The sequence below is a fragment of the Lutra lutra genome, chromosome 4 (assembly GCF_902655055.1).
Source record: "Lutra lutra chromosome 4, mLutLut1.2, whole genome shotgun sequence".
Taxonomy (NCBI): Eukaryota; Metazoa; Chordata; class Mammalia; order Carnivora; family Mustelidae; genus Lutra; species Lutra lutra.
The window spans coordinates 88,507,961-88,523,402 of record NC_062281.1 but is presented as its reverse complement, the minus strand read 5'-3'; the positions used below and the strand labels follow the sequence as shown (position 1 = coordinate 88,523,402).

At 40.0% G+C, this 15,442-nt stretch overlaps 1 protein-coding gene across 1 annotated transcript; it reads left to right on the top strand.

Annotated features, from left to right (window-relative positions):
* The first annotated feature begins 9,568 nt into the window (after nt 1-9,568).
* On the top strand, nt 9,569-10,120 carry LCE7A (late cornified envelope 7A). Its single transcript, XM_047724305.1, has one exon. The coding sequence runs from the start codon at nt 9,575-9,577 to the stop codon at nt 9,917-9,919; it is 345 nt and encodes a 114-aa protein (XP_047580261.1). The 5' UTR covers nt 9,569-9,574; the 3' UTR covers nt 9,920-10,120.
* The last annotated feature ends 5,322 nt before the right edge of the window (nt 10,121-15,442 follow it).

Genomic DNA, 15,442 nt, shown 5'->3' with positions numbered 1-15,442 from the left:
CCTAATTCTGCCACTATTTTCACTTTATGAATTGAGTAAAATGAGTTATCTGAATCTTCAACTCTCATTTGTGGAAGGAAGGCATATAACCAAGGTAAATGGCATATTTCATTATTAATCAATCCACTCATTCAACAAGTAATTAAGTGCCAACTATATGTCAAGAACTGCTTTTTTGAGGCCTTCTCATTATTTCTTTACTCTCTGATGCATGCTTTTATTAAAGAAAAATTTCTAGAGGCGCCTGGGTAGCTCAGTGGGTTAAAGCCCCTGCCTTCGGCTTGGGTCATGATCCCGGGGTCCTGGGATCGAGCCCCACATCGGGCTCTCTGCTCAGCGGGGTGCCTGCTTCCCCCTCTCTCTCTGCCTGCCTCTCTGCCTACTTGTAATCTCTGTCTGTCAAATAAAAAATCTTAAAAGAAAAGAAAAGAAAAGAAAAATTTCTAATAAAGATATCAGTCTAGAAAGAAATGGGCTGCTTTGTGAGCTAGTGAGTTCTCCAACTAAACGTGTTTCAGTTTAGCACAGAAAGCTCATCATTAGACATATGGGAGGGGGTATGGAACCACCAGGTAGAAAACTACACCAGATGTTTGCTAAGACCCCTCCAAGGCTGAATGATTTTCTGAGTTGTCTGTAATCCTTACACCTTTTAACTATCTATGAAGAACCCTGGAAGAGCTTGGAGGAATGTCAAAGTCTGTGGAAATAGTACTAGAATCTTCTGTGTACTGGATATAATTCTGTGGTACTACAAGAACACTCTAGGACTATAGTTCCCCAACTAGTAGGATCCCCTGTCAACTTAAACATGCAAATTCTTAGGATTCAGTCCCTGGAGATTATGACGTAATACGTCTTTTTTTTTTTTTTTTTTACATTTTATTTATTTATTTATTTTTAAAAATTTTTTTTAAATTTTTTCAGCATAACAGTATTCATTATTTTTGCACCACACCCAGTGCTCCATGCAATCCGTGCCCTCTACAATACCCACCACCTGCTGCCCCCAACCTCCCACCCCCCACCCCTTCAAAATTCTCAGATCGTTTTTCAGAGTCCATAGTCTCTCGTGGTTCACCTCCCCTTCCAATTTCCCTCAACTCCCTTCTCCTCTCCATCTCCCCTTGTCCTCCATGTTATTTGTTATGCTCCACAAATAAGTGAAACCATATGATAATTGACTCTCTCTGTTTGTACGTCTTTTTTTAAAGATTTTATTTATTTATTTGACAGACAGAGATCACAAGTTGGCAGAGGAAGGCAGAGAGAGAGAGAGGGAGGGAGGCAGGCTCCCTGCTGAGAAGAGAGCCCAATGGGGGGTTCGATCCCAGGACCCTGGGATCATGACCTGAGCTGAAGGCAGAGGGTTAACCCACTGAGCCACCCAGGCGCTCTGACATAATAAGTCTTAATTGGGGACAGGCATCTGATTTTTAAAGTGTTTTTCAGATGGTACAACCAGGCTTAGAGTCCTTGATCTATAACAGCACTCAGAGCAAGACTGAAAGAATAGTTTCCTTGTTTCATGTAATCCTTGCTGGATTAGCTCTATTGCTCTAGAACTGAGTGACTATGTGATCTGCACCTGCACTTAAACTCTCTAGTGCTCAACTTTTCCGTATGTGTTCATATCCACCCAACAGGGTTGTTGACAGGAGAAAACAAAACATCTGAAATGTAGTACAAATTTTTGGGGGAGGGGAGGTGGGTGACCACTCTCTTCAAAAGTATAAAAGGCTGAGAAGTATAGGTTCACAGAATGACAGAGCAGAAGGTCCTGATGTCATAGGTGAAAGTGCAGGCCCAAAAAGTCTGAGGAACTTACCTAAGTCTTCTTAATGCCTGCCTCCTATGTTCATATTTTATAGCACTGGTCTTCCTGGGTAAGAATAACACTACTGATCCAACTGGAAGCAAGCTGTACAGTTTCATAGTCCCTGTCTTTCTCTGAAGATTCTGAAGATGTGTTAATTGCAGGACAAAGTATATAGTCTATTGAGTTATCTTCCCTTGGCACAGTGGAGAAAATGATAGTGAAGTCATTAGCATGGCATTGTGTTGAGTCAGAGATATTATCAGTACAAGCAGTCTTTTAGAATGGGAGGATGATGGAGCCAAAGGCCTGTCCTGCTCACTCTGCTGGGAGGAACCCACCTCTAACATCAGAAGAGAGGAATGAAGTTACATAGGAATAAGAAAGCTCTGACATTACAGGCTGTGGGGTCTTCTTTCTTAGAAGATTTAGAAATATCTTCTTGGGATCAGTGTCTAGAGGGAGAGGATAGGCAAAGTGTCCTCTCTCCATCCCTTCCTATCTTAGAACTGAAAGGTATTGTTTGATAGTGACATTTGTAGACACAAGACACAACATAATTTTTTAGCTATTGCCCCACTCACTGAGGTCAGTTGAGGGTCCAGGGTGGAGCCTGGGATTGAAAGAAGGAATCCTTAGGTTTGTTATGTGGTAGAAGGATCCTCACAGTTATGAAGGACAATAGCTCAGGAAGTCACCCAGGTTTAATGTGATCTGGGAGCCCTGAACATGAGCTCTCATCATTAAGTCAGAGATCAAGAAAAAAAAACAACAAAGGATAACACTCATTTCACAACTGGAGACCCTGAGGCCCAGAAGAAGCAAATGACCCATGGCTGGTTAGTGTCAGGACTGGGCCTGTGCTACAAGAATGACCTGCTACTTCAATCCAAGGGATTTTTCTGCAGTTGGATACATTACAGACAATAAGGGCGGTACTGCCAGAACAGATGATATTGTTGTGTATCCCCCCCAGTCTCACAGGAACAGGACACAGAAGCTGGGAAATTCTTGGGACAACAGTGAATAATTATAACACTTATATTATAACTACAGCTTACAGAACACTTACTCAGTGCTGGGCATGGTGTTGATTTCTTTCCTCATTTGTTTTAATCATCACATTATACATGGTGGGCCTATGTCTCTAGCCTACACTATACAGACAAGGGAGGGTGACTGGCTTTTGAGGCCACCTCATGTAAGTGATGGGAATGTGTTATGTTGAGTTGGTCTTTTCTTCTTTCTTTTATCCACTAATTGGGATGGATTAAGACCCATAGGGTCAGGTCACTGAATGCAGATCATGACTGTTCCTCCCACCGCAAGAGAAGTACAAGCTGTGTCAGTCCTTCAACAGGTCAGGTATAAGTCCCATTGCCTCAAAGCGGATGAAAGACCTCAATGTGAGACAGGAATCCATCAAAATCCTAGAGGAGAACACAGGCAGTAACCTCTGTGACCTCAGCTGCAACAACTTCTTGCTAGACATATCTCCAAAGGCAAGGGAAAAAAGGCAAAAATGAACTATTGGGACTTTATTAAGATAAAAAGCTTTTGCACAGAAAGGAAATAGTTGACAAAACAAAAAGACAACGACAGAACAGGAGAAGAATTTGCAAATATCTTATCAGATAAAGGGCTAATATCCAAAGTCTAAAAAGAACTTACCAAACTCAACATCCAAAGAACAAAAATAATCCAATCAACAAATGGGCAGGTGATATAAATAGACATCTCTCCAAAGAAGACATGCAAATGACCAACAGACACATGAAAAAGTACTCAGCATCACTCAGCACCAGGGAAATACAAATCAAAACCTCAATAAGATACCACCTCACACTGATTAGAATGGCTAAATTTAACAAACCAGGAAATGACAGTTGTTGGTGAGGACGCGGAGAAGGGGGAATGCTCTTACACTATGGTGGGTGTAGCTGGTGCAGCCACTTTGGAAAACAGTATGGAGTTTCCTCAAGAAGTTGAAAACAGAGATACCATATGACCCAACAACTGCACTAATAGATGTTTACCCTGCCATTTGTATTATCCCATATAAATGTAGTGATCTGAAGGGGCACTTGCACCACAATGTTCATAGAAGCAGTGTCCACAATATTTAAACTGTGGAAAGAGCCCAGATCTTCATCAACAGATGAATGGACAAAGATAATGTGATAATATATATCATGGCATACCAGTCAGTCATCAAAAAGTGAGGTCTTGCCATTTTCAATGATGTGGATGGAACTAGAGGGTATTATGTTAAGTGAAATAAGTCAATCAGAGAAAGACAATTTCATATGATCTCACCCATGTGTGGAATTTAAAAAACAAAACAGAGGAGATTTTGGGAAAGGAGGGAAAAATAAAACAAGACAAAATCAGGGACGCCTGGGTGGCTCAGTGGGTTAAGCCTCTGCCTTCAGCTCTGGTCATGGTCTCAGGGATCTGGGATCAAGTTCCACATCGGGCTCTCTGCTCAGTGGGGAACCTGCTTCCCCTCTCTCTCTGCCTGCCTCTCTGCCTACTTGTGATCTCTCTCTCTCTCTCTGTCAAATAAGTAAATAAAAATCTTTAAATAAAAAAAAAGAAATTGTTAAAAAAAGAAAAAGAAAAAATCAGAGAGGGAGACAAACCATAAGAGACTCTTAACCATGAGAAACAAACTGAGGGTTGCTGGAGGGGACAAGAGAGGGGGGATGGGGTAACTGGATGATGGACATTTAAGGAGGGTACGTGATGTAATGAGCACTGCTATGTAAGACTGATGAATCACTGAACTCTACTTCTGAAACTAATAATATACCATAAGTTAATTAATTGAATTTAAATAAAAAAGAAAAGAAAAAAATTCCATTGCCCTTGGGAGGACCATGAATCCTCTCCCAGTGCAGTTTACCAGGGTCAAACCCACATGTCTGCTTGCACATTGGGATTTTGACCCACTCAGGAGGATTGTTCAAAGGTCTGACTACTTGGACAGAAGGAAGATCCTTGTTTTCCTTTCTTTCATCAGTTGGGAATTAGTGTGATAAAAATCTCATGCATGCCAATGCTGCTCTCACCCTTCTATTAAGTGGCACACCTAGACAGACAGGAATCTATAGCATGCTTGAATGCCAAGTAGGCAGGAAGGTGTGGAAGTGTTTGGGCAGGTAAGTACAGAATCCAGGAATGCATGGGCTGTATGCAGACTGGATTCAGCATAGTAAAGGCCCTCCAATCACCTTCCAACTTGTCTCTTTGTCTACAAGTACATTAGTAAGAACTCACTCAAGTCTAGATCTGATCCACACATCAAACTTGTATCCTGGCCATTCACAATGGACTTCAGCACCTTGAGTAACCAAATCACCACACCTAAGGCCACCTGAGCTGAATGATCTTTCTAAAATATAAATCTCATCAGGTTATTCCTTTGCTTAAGTGGTCAAGGATACCCCAACTGTCCCTGGTCAAACCTTTTAAAGCATCATGATTCTGTTTTCAAGTTAAATGGAATGTATATGTTCGATACATAAAGCAGTCAAATTATAATAGGAGTGAAATGGAAGGCCCAGAGTATTGTCTGCTTAGCCTCCCCATCACAGGCAGCCTAAATAGTCAAGAACTAAGGATTTATGGTATTTTAAAGTATGACTCAAAATTTTTAGGGCCTCCCATGTGATGATGGGGGATGATGTTGGGAAAAAGAAGGAAATTAAAGTGTATTTCCAACCTACCATCTGTCAAACATTACTGCATTGTCACAGTAAAATAACTCTATGAATTTCTTATTGTTAATCCCACTTTTTAACTTAATTTAGTTTAATTTAATTTAATTTTATTATTTTAGTTTATTTCTTCATTTTATTTTATTTTTGTTAATCCCATTTTAAAGATTAAAAAAGGCTCAAAAACATTAAATAACCTACCCATGGTTCAGATGTCAGTACCCCGACTCCAAGACCCATCTTCCAGCCTCCATGCCGTGTTAAGACATGGAGCTGATATGATAGACAATGGGAGGAGCTGGGGAAGGCAGCTGGAAGGACAGCTACACAGATTAGCTCATACTGCCCAGAGGGATGACTCTTAGAAGAATGATGTTTGAATATCCCTGACAACAGGGTTCCAAGGAATATAATTTGGAAGCCATTAATCTATAGGCTAAAGTACATAACCCAACAAATAAAGTTCTTAATATTCTGGACTCTTCCTTCCTTTCTGCCCAGCTAGTGTCCCAACACTATGCTCTTACCAAATATTATGCCCACTTTTTTTCCAGAAAAGATCATGCCCCTATACATTCCCATGCCTCCACCTGTGCTCTTCTTCCCTCTGTCTAGTTATCCTTCACCTTCTGGCTGATGGCCACTCTGTTCCTGAGCCTCAGTCTTTTTTAATCTGTAAAATGGGATTAACAATAAGAAACTCATAGAGCTGATGTATTGTGATAGTGCAAATAACATGTTTGATGGATGGGAGTTTGAGAATAAATTTTAATTCCCTGTATTTTCCTTGTATTATCCCACTTGCATCTTTTTTTAAAAAGGTTATATTTATTTATCAGAGAAAAAGAAATAGTGAGAGAGATATCACAAGCAAGGGGAGCAGCAGAGGGAGAGGGAGAAGCAGGGACCCCACTGAGCAAGGAGCCTGGTGCAGGGCTTGATCCCAGGACCCCAGGATCATGACCTGAGCCGAAAGCAGATGGTTAATGGACTGAGCCACCTAGGCGTCCCCCACTTGCATCTTAAGACAAAGAAGTATCTTAATCTGCTCTAAATTCACAAATCCACATAACCATCATTTGGCAAATAAATGTCCTTGAAGTGATATTTGCAAAGTTACTATAAGAAAGGAATTTCTGTTGGGATAAATAATTTTTTTCTTTGAACCAGTAGTTCATTGAGGTACTGGATCAATACAATAGAACAATGTTTTACAACTTTTAAAAATCATTTGTAATATTTTATTTGAGGCCATGCAGGGAAGGAGCATAACTTTGCCTATCTCTTCTGATCTGGGCTTTAGGAGCTCACACTCACAGCTAGGAGAGGCACAATTAGGTGAATCACATACATACATGATGTTCTGCTTTGGTGCAACAAGGCAAGAAGTTAAGTAAGTAATTTCCTTTGACAACTGGAATTGACTAAATAGCTTATATGGAGTTGCTACCTCATAATGTGACTTACCTTCAAATATTCCACATCCTCATATACTCACCAGCTGCCTCTGCTTTGTTGAATTCATCCCCACCCCAACCTCCAGATAAAATATGTTTAGGGAAAAGCAAAAACCAGGAAAGGCAGCACTTGGGCTGAGTGTTAGCTCCTTGGAGGTCTGATGCTCATAAATGCAAATATAGATTTGATTATATACTGAAATCATCTGGTCAGTCTCCTCTGAAACCCAGAGGTAGTAGCAGAGCCAGAACTGGAGCTCTGTCTGACTCCCCTGCAAAGTTCTTGAGGCTGGTTAATACGAGCAACACCACCCTGAGAGTACCACCCAAACTTGTGCTTACTGCTGGCCTGGCCTCCCAAACTTCTCTCTCTCAAGGTGTGAAAGGAGGGAGACCTTTGTCCCAACCACAAATAACTCATTAATTCAATAAATATTTTTTGAGCACTTCAAGATGTCAGGCACTGTGCAGGTGCTAAGAACATGGAGATTTCATTCTATCCAGGATGAGCGATACTGAAAAATAAATACAAGTGTGGTATTATAGGAATATGGGACACCATGACAACATTTCGCAGGAAAAACTAATATAACCAAAACTGAACATATAAAGTACATACAAAGTAGCAGGAACAGGTGTTAGAAAAGAAAAGAGGTTGTTCCTCTTCTAAAAGGAGATCGTAAGGATGGTTGCAGATATAAGTAGGCTTAAAGACCTGGTAATGAGAAGTAGAATTGTCTCATATTTGATGGCTACTCTCTGCCCCTTGGAATAGAAGTAGTATTATTTACTTACTTAGTTACTATTTTTAGTATCATCTATTTAGAGACATCTATTTAGAGACAGACCTGGAAAGTTCCAGGGAAGAGAAAAGGCATGGTGTGTGTGGGGGGGAGGGTAATAAACACAGAGAAGTATATGGAATCACTGAGCCATGTTTGGGCTCAGTCTGGATGGAAGGTTATGATCTTATGATGGTGCCAACTTGACAAAGTGTCTTTTTTAATTTTGTTTTTGCATTTGTAACAGCTAGGCATAGCAGGGAAGAATCAGCCAGGGTTGGGGTTTTGTCAGTCAAGGGTATTAATAAGCCAAAGGAGCAAGAAAATTTGTTTTATTGGTAAAAAAAAAAAAAGTGGTTGAAATGATAAACTTGCAAAATGAGAGGGAAGTGTCATGAAGAAGTTATCTGGCAGTCAGAGAGTTGGTAGATTCCAGTGGACATGACCAGGCAGGTTGAAAAGAAGGAACTAAAGTCAAAAAGGGGTGCCTAGCTACCAGTTCAGACACTGCACTACTTGGAGCATCTCCTTTGTCCTCTCTGGCACTCAGTTCCTCATCAATGTGTAGAATACAGGTACTGGGCTAAGATTCTTTACAGCAGGGCCTTTTATCCATGATGCTATCTTGTTAGTCAATGTCTTATACATTCTAGGATCTGAATCAGTAGTGACCCAGGGGTGCTGAGATTATTGATTCCAAATGGTTATAGAACCTACAGAAACTCCCACCTGTGTCCTAGGTTGATCCGACACTTGTGACTTTAGATTTTTGTCTAAAGCTTGCATTGGATTCCTACAGAAACCCTAAGTTCAGTCCCAAGCATAGCCATTGTAAATTCCCTAGTAAATCATGATCTTATTTTTATGGAAATACTTCAAGTTTTACAGAGGGAAGGAATGCTCTGGGAAGATACTCATGAAGATCCAGTAGCAATCTGGTGTGATAAAGTGGCAGAATGACAGAGAAACACAGGAATGTGGGAAGTTGCTGTCATAACCACCTGGTTGGGAAGAGCTTTCACATTATTGTGGCTCATCCCCTTGAGTTGGGTGCAGGATGTGTATAAAAGGCCTTCTCACTTCATTTGACCTATCCATTGCTTGCCTGACATTGGGAAAACAAGGTAAGTGTCCTTACTGATTTGATGGCAGTTTGGGGATAGCTGGGATTACCACACCTCAGCTGAATGGGACAAGCCACTCCAGGATGGAGAGAATGGGAACTAACTGGTAATTTCAGGAAGGTCAGGCTAAAGGAAATCATCAGTTGGGTCAGAAGTAGCCATCTCAGAAGGGATGAATGTTAACTGAGGTTGGGGTTGGAGTAGAGGAAACTAGTTTGTAGGACAAGAGACACCCAAACAGGGTCAAAAAATACAACTGAAGGCAGAGCCCATGATGTAAGAAAGAAAAAAAGAAAAAAAAGATGAAAAAGACAGGTGATATAACCATGGACTCAGGCTAACCATGTAGTTTCTAGAATGTCTAAATTAGAGTACATCATAAAAATAATTTGAAACTTTCCAAACTATGCAACTTGCTGCCTTGGAAGTCTTGGAAGTCTTGGGAGGATCAGGATGGGTAGGAGAAGGCATTACCAAATTTGCACTGACCCCCTGCCTGATTTCTCCTATGCCAGGAAATTGGGTGTCTCCACTGTAAAGCTATGGGTCCTGGAGGCATAGAATCAGTTACAGAACTTCAGATTCTGGAGAAAAATGGTGATACAATAAAGTTTATAGTCACTGAACTTTCAAAATATCTGCTTTGTTTTTTTAGAGTAACTGAACTTTCTTCAAGATGTCCTGCCAGCAAAACCAGCAGAGGTGCAAGCTCCCTGTCAAGTGCCTCCCCAAGTGTTCACCCAAGTGGCCACTTCAAGCCCCACAGGCCCCACAGACCCCACAGGCTTCCCAGGGCCTGCAGGCCTCTGCTCCTTGCCCAGCTCCCCGCCCAGCTGCCTGCCCCCCACCTGCTCCCTCTTGCTGTGTCCCCAATTGCTGTATCACTGGCTTCGGAAGCAGCTGCTCTCTGGGATATCATGGGTTTCCAGGAGTCTGTCTAGGCCAGCCCCAGCCTTCCAGCTGGGAGAGGGAGTCCCCTGGGTGCTCCAGTTGTTGCCATGGATTTGGGGGCTGCAGCTGACCTTCAGGTTTTGAGGAGCCAAAGATCCATGGCCAAAGACAAGCCTGGAGTTGACAACTTTTCTCACTCTCATCTTGTTCTCCCTTCTCCTCCTGAACTAAGTTGCCTAGATATGTACTTAAAGGGCTACTCTTTTTGTTGAGAACCTCAGACTTTGTGGCCTTGGCTTTGGTCCTACATCAAGGAGACCTGAATGCTACAGAAAACTCTGCTTTCCAAAATCTTGTCAACATGAAAAAATAAAGCCTGTCTTTCCTGCACTCTGAGTTTTTTGATGGTTGTTGATGCCCCCATCCTCAGCTCAGGGGAGCTCCCATTAACCTGGATTCTTCAAGCAGACCCCACAATGAGCTAGCCAGATGGGAAGTTCCCGCTAAGGGATATCTCAGACCTGAGCCATTGGAGAGGATAGATACAGAGGGGAGTCATGGGGTGCTCCCAAAACATCAGCCACCCTGTTCCACTACTGCTGCCACTACCACCTGTGAGGTTTCTTCTTACCAATTAAGGACACTATGCTCCGCAGCCCCAGAATTTAGCCTCCAGACCCCTCTGACTTAAGGGAATCCCATGCTTAAGAAAAATGGCACATGGGTACTCATAATTTTTAGATCTTAGTTCAAAACCTACAACAAATACTCTCCTTGAGCATATCCACATGACTGAGTCCTTCACTACTTCTCTTCACACAGGAACCAGAATCTACCCACAAATCTCTTGGTCAACTTTTGCTATCTACCATTTGTGGTTTCTTTTCTTCTTGTATTCCATGCAGCAAATGACATGGGCTAGGGGGCTACTGCTTCTGGCCATCCTCTTGCAGCAAAATAAATTATTAGAAGTCATGGCTGGCCGGGGCATCCATGTCACTTTGGGTTGTCACTAAAACCCAGCTTTGGGTTTTAGCATGAAGGTGGACCTGATCACCTTCTTTTACATCTCGATCAACCTTCAGCCAGGGAAGAAAATTTCATGATCAGTGGTATTCAACCTCTGACAAAGGCAACAGCAGGCATCCAGAGAGGTATTACAGAGATTCTTGACATGTCTTTGAGAGGGAAACTCTACATGTATGTGTGTGTAAGGAATTATTTATTTATTTTAAATGCTGTAATAACATTCAGCACACTTACTTAGAAGTGTTAAATAACCAGTGATAAATGGTAATACCTTGAAGGTCATCAGGCTCTCCTGGCAATCTGGGTCATCAGCATAACTAGCAGATGTCGGAGTAGAGTAAAAATGTTGTAAAAAATTAGTGTGATTTAATGTCTTAGTCATATTTATTGATTTAAGGGGGAATATTTTTTTCCAAAATTCTAGCTTTATTCTTTGGAATAACATCCATATCTGAAACTCACTCCTTACCTCTGAAGAAAGGGTGAATGATTTGACAGGTGAGATGGTGAAAGATTTACCATTGTGTGTGCACTTTTCTGCTGTGCTCACTCTTGGTGGCTGAGGAAGTGTCTCTGTGGACCAGTTCCGTACCAATCCAGGCCCCAAGGCTTAGACTTTGAAATCAATATTATTTATAGCTTCTATTTTGACCACAACACAAGTTACATTCTTCACAGCTTTACCAACCCTCTGTCTTAACACCAATGTCTCTCTCAGTTGATTCAGGGTTTGGAGAAGAAAGGAATGTGATTAATTAACCCTCTAAAAAATTAAAGAGTGTAGACCTGTGTTGGATCTACCCCCATCTTTTTTTTTAAGATTTTATTTATTTATTTGACAGACAGAGATCACAAGTAGTCAGAGAGGCAGGCAGAGAGTGGGGGGAAGCAGGCTCCCTGCTTGAGCAGAGAGCTCGATGTGGGGATTGATCCCAGGACTCTGGGATCATGACCCAAGCTAAAGGCAGAGACTTTAACCCACTGAGCCACCCAGGTGCCCTACCCCCATCTTTTATATACCGTATTTAGTTACACACAATTTACTCACACAAAATTGTACCACAACTCATTGCCTTAAATGTGATACCAAGTAAGTCCAGGTGCATCAGTGTCTCATGGTAAATTATTTTAATAGCTAGTAAACAAGTCATATGTCATATATAATAATATAATGCTAACACTAATCTATATCCTATGTAAGTTTTCTTATCTGACTTTATATTTATAAATTCTTATTTTACATAAAGATTAAATAATATTACAAATGAATTACTGATTAAACAGAGAAAAATTTAAAAGAATAGTTACTGCTGTACCCAACAGAATGTCCAGACTTCAGATAGGACAAGTTATACAGTACTGGTACTAGGCGATTTTCAACTAGCAATATCCATATTAATTATAGTATGTAAAATTAATGTCACGGGCCTAAAATTTGACCTTAATTTACCCTAAAGTAGTAAGTTATAATTATGTTTCTTATCATCAGGATGTACCTTTCACAGTGAGTAGGAATAAGTTAAATGTCTGACATGTTCTATGCACTGAAATTTCACAAGATGTCAGTTTCTTCCTGACAATTATAATTTTGCTATAAAGTATAACATATATTTACTTCAAATAGTTAATGCTATTTTTAAAAGTACAAACAAATTTAAATCTGACAATGAAAATACATTTATGTTATGTTGAAAGTGGGTTTCCACAATTTACATAAGAGAAAAACATATACCACTACAGAACAACTTGTTAAAAATCACATGAAATTGACACTGTAAGAAGGCTATTTTATGACTGACTGATTCAGAAACACAGTTGGATCACTTGCTCATAAAGAAGTTAGGAAAGATTCCAGTATGATATAAGCCATACTTTATGAATTATCCTAAAAGGTAAGATCATGAGATATTTACAACAAAACTCAACAGGAGTATAGCTGTTGAGAAACTTTCCATTTTGCTTATTTTGCTTCAGTACATTTAGGCAAGTAGATATAAAGACGATTGACAAATATTCAACAGAAGAAAATATCTTTACATATTAAGATCAGATTTTTAATACATTGTTAAATATATAGGGAAAATGTAATGTTCATACTGATATTGCAAAAGCAAAGGCAAGAAAAATTGTATGTGTTTTGTATAGATACTATTGCTAATATGTGTTGAAGTAATAGTGTGTTGCATGAAAAGTAAATGGATTTAAAAAAATGTTGACATACTGTAAAACAAGATCTGACGACAATCATTCATAAAAATTATTTTTTTTCATTGTTTTAATTTATTTTCAACATAACAGTATTCATTGTTTTTGTACCACACCCAGTGCTCCATGCAATCCATGCCCTCTCTAATACCCACCACCTGGTTCCCCCAATCTCCCACCCCCCCGCACCTCTTCAAACCCTTCAGATTGTTTTTCAGAGTCCATAGTCTCTCATTGTTCAACTCTCCTTCCAATTTCCCCCAACTCCCTTCTCCTAACTCCCCATGTCCTCCATGCTATTTGTTATATTCCACAAATAAGTGAAACCATATGATACTTGACTCTCTCTGCTTGACTTATTTCACTCAGCCTAATCTCTTCCAGTCCCATCCATGTTGCTACAAAAGTTGGGTATTCATCCTTTCTGATGGAGGCATAATACTCCATAGTGTATATGGACCACATCTTCCTTATCCATTCGTCCGTTGAAGGGCATCTTGGTTCTTTCCACAGTTTGGCAACCGTGGCCATTGCTGCTATAAACATTGGGGTACAGATGGCCCTTCTTTTCACTACATCTGTAACTTTGGGGTAAATGCCCAGTAGTGCAATTGCAGGATCATAGGGAAGCTCTATTTTTAATTTCTTGAGGAATCTCCACACTGTTCTCCAAAGAGGCTGCACCAACTTGCATTCCCACCAACAGTGGAAGAGGGTTCCCCTTTCTCCACATCCCCTCCAACACATGTTGTTTCCTGTCTTGCTAATTTTGGCCATTCTAACTGGTGTAAGGTGATATCTCAATGTGGTTTTAATTTGAATCTCCCTGATGGCTAGTGATGAACATTTTTTCATGTGTCTGATAGCCATTTGTATGTCTTCATTGGAGAAGTGTCTGTTCATATCTTCTGCCCATTTTTTGATATGATTGTCTGTTTTGTGTGTGTTGAGTTTGAGGAGTTCCTTATAGATCCTGGATATCAATCTTTTGTCTGTACTGTCATTTGCAAATATCTTCTCCCATTCCGTGGGTTGCCTCTTTGTTTTCTTGACTGTTTCCTTTGCTGTGCAGAAGCTTTTGATTTTGATGAAGTCCCAAAAGTTTATTTTAACTTGCCAAATTTCCAATAGTATTTCTATGAAATGAGAAGAAATGGCATTTATTTTTTTATATCACAGATCATTGCCAATACAGAGGCAATATCTTGGCATAAATATTTCAAATGCAATAAGAAATGATCATTTTGTTTGTTTATAAATATTATGGTTGGCAAAGTTCTTAGGAATATATTATAGTTGTATCAGTTGCCAAATTTTCCAGATTAGCTCAAGAAGCTGAAAAAGCTCAACACTTACAGTATTGCAATGTCACTACATTTAAAACAGAAAAGCAGGTACAAACAATGAAATTAAAGTTTTTTTTTTTTTCAAATTTCAATTCCAGTGTAGTTAACAGACAGTGTTAAATTAGTTTCAAGTATAGAATATAGTGATTCAATGCTTCCATATATTACACAGAGTTCATCAATATAAGTATACTCTTAATGAAATGAAAGCTTTTGACTGGACATAGATAAAGGTAAATTCAACTTTTTAGAAATTGAATTTTAGTAATGCATTAAATGAATATTTATTAACCACCTACTGTGTGGTAGACATTAGTCTAGTTGTTGAGGATATCGGTGTAAACAGAAAGAAAATAGTCTCTGCTATCATGGAGCCCAGAGTCTGGATACAGAAGCAGACAATAGCAGTACACTGGTTAATTATATAATATATTAGATGTCACCAAGTGGTACAGAGGAGAAATAAAGGGAAGTTTGGGGCATGTAGAATGCTAGGAGAGGCCTGCCAGTTTATACAGGATGGTCAGGGAATGCCTTTGTAATAAAGTCTTCCTTTCCAGGAAGTGAAGAAGTGAGTCACATGAATATCTAGAGTAATAACATTTTAAGCAGTAGGAGCCATGAGTAGACACTGGATGCTAGATGCTAGATGGGGGGTGGGTGGGTGCCTGGATATAAGTAGGATTATAGAAATAACTTATATTCAGTTTATGATGAGCTCACTGGATTTTGGCTTTTATAATAAGTGCAATGGGCATGCATTAGAAGGTTTGGAGTGGAGGTGTACCATTACCTGATTTTTGCTTTAAAAGCATAATTTTGTCTGTTCTGTTAAGAATAAACTATAGAGACTAAGGGCAGATCAGGGTGCTCATGTAGGAGGCCTCACTAATCAAGGCAAGAGCTAATAGTGGCATGGACAGAGTATTTGTGCTAGAACTAATGGAAAGTTTTCAGATTCTGGATATATTTTGAGGACCAAACCAGTAGGATTCACTGCTAAATAGATATGGGCATATATGAAAGAGAAGAGTTGGAGATTGTTTCATCTGTTCAGTTGGAAGGATAGAGTT

Bases quoted from the DNA above. Each gene is read 5' to 3' on its own strand.
- LCE7A (XM_047724305.1), top strand. From the start codon at position 9,575: ATGTCCTGCCAGCAAAACCAGCAGAGGTGCAAGCTCCCTGTCAAGTGC.